The sequence below is a fragment of the Crocodylus porosus genome, unplaced genomic scaffold (assembly GCF_001723895.1).
Source record: "Crocodylus porosus isolate Cpor-Errol unplaced genomic scaffold, CroPor_comp1, whole genome shotgun sequence".
NCBI lineage: Eukaryota > Metazoa > Chordata > Crocodylia > Crocodylidae > Crocodylus > Crocodylus porosus.
In genome coordinates this window covers 19,290,604-19,296,995 of record NW_017728948.1, presented here as the reverse complement: position 1 = coordinate 19,296,995, position 6,392 = coordinate 19,290,604, and the positions used below count along the sequence as shown (strand labels likewise).

General features: G+C 40.1%; 1 protein-coding gene across 2 annotated transcripts in view; it reads left to right on the top strand.

Annotated features, from left to right (window-relative positions):
- Positions 1–6,392, top strand: part of HTRA3 (HtrA serine peptidase 3) — a 48,025-nt gene that overhangs the window by 31,416 nt on the left and 10,217 nt on the right. The window contains exon 7 of one of the 2 annotated variants that reach the window (XM_019553261.1): positions 3,415–3,768. The exons of the other annotated variant lie outside the window; for it this stretch is intronic. Within the exon in view, the coding sequence (XP_019408806.1) occupies positions 3,415–3,524 (110 nt within the window). The 3' untranslated portion in view covers positions 3,525–3,768. Of the gene's footprint in view, positions 1–3,414; positions 3,769–6,392 lie in introns of those variants that run through there. 2 annotated transcript variants of the gene reach the window in all.

Here is a 6,392-nt window from a genome sequence, read left to right as displayed (position 1 = left end):
CTACTGTAAGGAGGCCCACTGACCAGCAAACATCTGTTTTGTTTCCTTGTGCTCTAACTTATAGTGTTTTAGGTAAAGCGCTTTATAGTGTTTTAGGTAAAGCGCTTTATAGTGTTTTAGGTTAAGGCACTCCTTTCAGGGCCTTTTTGTACATTGGTACTTAGCTCTTCAGTCTCAGGCTGGAACTTGACTCACTGCTTCATCCTTCCCTAATGTTACATTGCTGTACTGTATGCACCATGCCAGATATAACACTGAGGAATGACAAAATAAATAGAAACCCTTTTATCCTGAGGTATCCTAAAACATGTTATAAATTATATCCTTGTGGTCAAAGGTCCTCCTGAGCCTAGTGGCCCACAGGGCTTGTGTGGTTAAGGCACACCAGGTTCTGTAGCCAGTAGCACACAAGAGAGCAATGTGGCTACTTCATGTCTGTTTGCCTTTGATTTCCAGGCCAAACGACAAAGAACCCATTTAAAACTGGACTGAATGGAACTGAGCTCTAATTCATGTCTCTGGAGCCACTGCTGTAGCCCTTATAACCATGTGTTACTAGATAATAATACCTAGAGGAATGAACCGTTATTTTTATATTTACTTTTACTAGCACCCAGAGGTGACCAACCAACTACTGAACTATAGGGGAAAAGGGAAATTTTGGCCAAAAATCACTGATGTGCTCATTAAAAGTACAACAACTTTAATATGCCCATTGACAGAATTGACAGAAGTTAGGCTCACAGCTATATATATTATATAATTTAGCATACAAAATTAATGAATTGGAATGAGCTGGAATTGGAATAAATAAATACATTTAAGTCAGAGAAATGGTTTAGGTTTTATAAGAACAATGTATGGAAGGATGTATCTGTATTTCAACTGTAATTTATCTATTTCATTGACTGCTTGAATATGCATTTGGTAATATGGTGGACTGAGAAGATACAGCTCCATTCTTCTGTATGGACTTCTGGGTGCCACCAAACTGTGGGGTTCTTTTGATGTCTAAGCTGCTTGGGATAAATTGGAGGCAGGCCACACACAGCTGAGGCAAGCAGTTTTGGCTGACAGCCTGAGAGAGCTCATTATATTTAAAGACTAGGGATTTGAAGGCGATTTCTTGGAAGCAACAGTGAGTTTTATTGTTTGTAAACTGAGAGACCCAAAGAATAGACAGTCTTATACATCAGATGACGAAGGGTGGTCTCTGCGATAGATGAGAACTGCAGATGAATTAGTTCACCCTGAGATATGTTTAGGAATAGATTATGCAAGGAGGCCTTCCCTTCTCTTTTGTATCTTGAAGAAATGAAAAGATTGCACCAAGAGAGGAAGTGACTGTGGAGAATAAGATGTAGACTGCTTTTCTCCCCCATTTGCATCCGCTTTAAAAATGGTTTTGCTGCAGAGTCTACAAAGGATGATAGGGATGATCCAAACCATTGTGATGTTATGTACCTTAGCGGGTAGCAGTCTTATCTTGTTTTCACTGCTGTCCTCCATCTGTGTATGCTCTTGGCATCATTGCAAAGTTAGATGGTACATTCAGCCAAGCAGGGGCCATTTCTTTACTTGTTTTACCTAGCACATTTTCCTTGGAAATGGAGCTGTTTTTAAAGGTATTTTAAAAAAAATCCTTGCTATTGCAAAGTCCAGAAGGACTGGTCTTATTTCAGCAGATACAGACATAATGCTATGGAATGTGTTTGCATTTTTTGGCATGTACGAGTATTTTTCAAGTTTCACATACTTTTGATCATGGTTTTACTTCAGTTGTTTAACTTTGATTTACCCCCAAAATCTTGCTATAATTAAATCATAGGAAATAAGAATGGGGTGTTTTCATTCTATTGTGACTTGTTGAAAGATAACAAGGAGACAAATCCTAAGAGACTTCACAGATTTATTTGAGGAGGAGGTCTCTTTAGAGGAGACATCCATAGCAGTATTTTATGAGTTTAACCACAGCCTTATTAAACCTCAATTTTAGCAGGTCTGTATCCTGAGTGCAGATTCATGAAGTAGTCGGAGTGAACTATTACAAATACATACATAATCTACTAACTAACATGAAGAATCAAAAATGTTTATTTAATTAGTCATGAGAAATATTTGAATGAATTGTCAAACTGGAGGGCAATAATGATAATATTTGATTTATTACCTTGATAATAACAACAGCTTTCTTCTATAGTTAGTTAATTATTCAAAACTTTGTAAAACTGTTAACTAGCTTTGAATACCTGAGTAACTTTGGTAAAATCATTCCTATTTTATAAACAAGGAAAATGGAGATGGAAAGCTACCAATTGCGAACTCAAGTGGTTAAAAGTTACTACATTAACCCATCTTAATCCACATTTAAACATCTGATCAGCAATTGTGAAACCAGTTACTTTCTTAGTTGATTCTCTTTAGGAGACCAAGGCTGCCTATAGAGGTGCTTGTTCGCATTTTAATTAGAGTGCATTAGGGCAGACTTGATTTGTTGAGTCTGCTCCATGGTCTAATTGGAATATTCCAGCTTTGCCTTACCACCATGTGTATTAAGCCCACCCACATTTCAAAATGGATACAGTGGCACTTTAACTAAGGAGCTTTAAAGTGTCCCTGCAGCTATTTTAAGAATGCAGGAGGTCTCAGTACATGTGACAGTGAGCTGTTTTAATTAGAGCACCTGTCCAAGAACTGCTCTAATTAATCCCCCCTCAATCTGAGTACATATATAGGCAAATCTGTACATTTGGGTATAATTTCAGAACTAGGACTGAATCTGAGAACTTTATAGAATGATACTAACAAGAGTGAAACAGATACAGGTAGACTAGGGAAAAAGTTTTACGTATGAGGCCAGCTAGACGTCTCACTGATGAGGTGAATGTGGATCTAACAATGCTTTTTAAGGGGTGTATCTACACATGCAATTAATGTGACTGAATATAGTCAGATTGACCCAGATGGTAATCCTGACATTACCATCTACACATGCATTTAAACTTAGTAATTTACTGTGCTGCTGGATACCACTTGAACCTGACAGGACTATCTAGCAGAGCAGCAAATTAGTCTACTGCACCCTAATTGCTGCACACATGTAGACGGTGATGCTTTACTGTACAGCAAATTAGTCTGCTGCACAGTAAAGTGTCTCATGTATACATGCTCAAGTTTTGCAAATTATATTTATTAGTGATGACAATAACAATAAATGGGTATTTCCAAGGAAACACTGAGAATAGTCATAAAAGAAGCTCTTCAAAACAGAAGAGATCTCTCCCAATCACATGCAGATCATTGGTTATACTTTATGACCCAGTTACAGAGCTTGAGAAAGTACACAGCATGAGAGGCTGGATTCATTTCATAGAATCTGTTTGGCAGTGGAATATTTTTCTTAAATCATTTCAGGACCATTCATCCAGCCTGCAAGACGCAAAGGGAGTGAGCAGAGAAACAGCAGTTTTGCCTGCAGATCACGTAAAGAATGCAGGATTGGTTCCTTCATTAGGTCTTGGTGAATTCCTGACTCACTGAAATCAACTGCAAAACTCTCATTTATTACAAAGGGGTATATTACTCATGTAATATAGTTACTCATGGCCATATGTGTTTGGAGGGCTGGGTCCTTCATCTGTACCTTTCAATAGTGCTTGCTAAAGTGTTGTAGTTAGGAACTTTGTGCCTTTAGTTCCTTATTTGTTTGCCCATTTTATTGTGTATATTTTTGTAATAATCAATAAAGATGTTTAATATTAAAATGAAGAGGTCCCTAGTATTTGGTGTCATTTTTATGCATCAAAATCTCTCACAGAATAGAAAGTTGCTTACACTGTTAAATTGCTGTCAGACAGTTTTGGGCCAGACTCACCAGGAAGTTCCAGCTGCTTTGCAAAACATCACTGACAGAAAAAAAAGACCTGTAAACTTAGTTTAACTGTTTTTTTCCTGTCTGGATCAGCAAAAAGGGTCAGATTCTATTTGTTAGGCACATAACTAGATTTAGGCACCTAAGTGTGATTGTATTTCACCTGGCTGTAGTCCATGAAAAAGTTAATGCACAAGGTCAGTAGCTCCTCCATCTCCTTACTGCTTTCTTTGACACTCAGTTTTAAAGGTAAGAAGACCACGTGTTACAAAGTAGATGCATTCATGGATTTTCAGGACTTGAACATTGTGGAATAGAATCTCACTTAGGTTGCCTGAGTCCATTTTGATGCCTAAAGTCCCCTGACAGACAACTGGTTAATCACATCTTAAGCAGTGACCTGGCAACATGTTCATTCAATTAATGGCATGATAAAATGATGAATTAGCCACAAAGTTACTACACAAAACATGTATAATAATTTTGTGGCTGGCTCGTATCAAACCTTTAAGTGAAAGTGTGGCCAGTGCCCAGCCTTCGGAGTGCCTGGGAGCCTTTCAAGACTCTCGTGTGCCCCAGAGGCTGAGAGTGCCCCTCTGCTGCTGGGAGGTCCCAGCCATGGGCTTCCCCAGATAGGAGCTCCACCAGCTGATCAGAGCTTCTGTGGCTGGAAGGCCTGTCAGCTGATTAGAGCTCCCAGCTCCAGGAGTCCACCATGAGCACCGTGTGCTTTGGTGACTAGGGACTTCAGTCAGCTCACAGGGCTCCTACCTGGATGGTGTGCTCCCAAGTTTACTACTTGCCAGTGCAGGGAAAGTATGGGATTGGGCTCCCCATGTACCGGCAATATGGTTCAATGAGATCTGATGTGAGAGGTCCCACAAATGTGCCATCTGCCATGCATGACTGGCATGCCAGGGAGCAAGATTTTTGGAATCACAGATCAGTTCCCACCATGCCTTTACTTTAACGTGTCAGGAACCTAATCGCTGGAAATGAATCTGGCTTAAAGTGTCTAACCACTCAGGTGAATCTGGCACTTTGTGTTTAAGAGAAATGTAAATGTTCATTTAAAAGCAATCATTTGCTCTACAATAAACAAGATTCAGATTGAAATTGTTGTACATATATGCAGTTTGATTATTCCAGCATATGAACATCAAAACAAGAAGCCCTAGTTACCCTGGTAAGATGCATGTTATGTTTAGGACCTCTCTCCATTTCATGCTGGCTTTCTTAATTATTTTTTCTTCTTTAAGTGCTCATGAAAGTTGCCAGAATAACGTATCTGGAGACCTTTTATCCACAGAGCAGATGCAACAGCAAATGGCAGTTCCAGCTGCCCTGTTTTGCACTGCCAACATAACTCAATCCTGACCTCAGTGATGAAGTGCTCCGAGTCTCTGTGCCCATTCAGTTCTTGGCTTCTCTGCTGATATTGCCAGGAAGACTGACCATTCTTCTTCCTCTGGTTTTCCTTTTTTGAGCAGAACTTTGTTTTGTGACCTTTGACTTGGATAAATGAAGCCTAATGTGCTTTTGCAAACAAAGGAGTCTATGGCTTTTGTATGTTTCAAGGTCTCTGCATTTGTGGAATGCATAAAAAAAAAGATATGGGAATTATTTTAGAGGGTTTCTCTACAGGCCCTGGCACCAGTTAAAATAATCCAAAAAATACCTTCCTTGGTTGCATGTAGTTCATGAGATTTCTTATAAGGATATTAGAAACTAGGTATATAAAAGTAGTTCTGCTGAGGGAATCAATCCCATTTTAATATAGTTTATGAACATGTGGGCATGTCTACACATCACCCTATGGTGACACAGCAACATGTTATGTGTCTGTACGGTGCAGTGTAGCGATCACATGGGTCTGTGCGTGATGGGCAGCTACATCACCATAGTAGCATGCTCCCCTGTTTTTAGTGCGCTGCTATGGTGACATAGTGGTGAAATCTAGTTATGTGCTGCACACACGGCACAGTATACATGATTACTGCACCATGCTTTAGTACCAAAAGGAAGTACTAAAGCATGTCACTGTAGCAACATTGCCACCCATACAGCGACGTGTAGACACATCTAGTGTGAATATTTATCTTCACTGCTCCAGCAGGTCTCATATTTAACTCCCTAAGAACAGTAATGTAGCTAGGGGTGGACAGGCAAGAATGCCAACCCTGGGCAACGATTTAAAGGGAGTATTTACCCAGTAGCATCAGAAATGGCTGCCAGTGGGTGGTGAACCCAGGCAATAGCAGGACCAACCATTGCTGGCTGTGGGGAGCCTGTGGACACCACCAGGGATGACTATACTGCAGTCGCTTGGGGATGTAGGGAGGCAGTCAAGAAGGCCAAAGCAGAGATGAAATTAGGACTAGCTTCCCAGATTAAGGACAATAAGAAGTCCTTCTTTAAATACATAGGGGGTAAAAAGAAGGTTCTGGGTAATGTGGGGCCCCTGCAGGATGCGTTGGGAAATTTGGTTGTCACACCAGACGACAAAGCTAACATGTTTAAT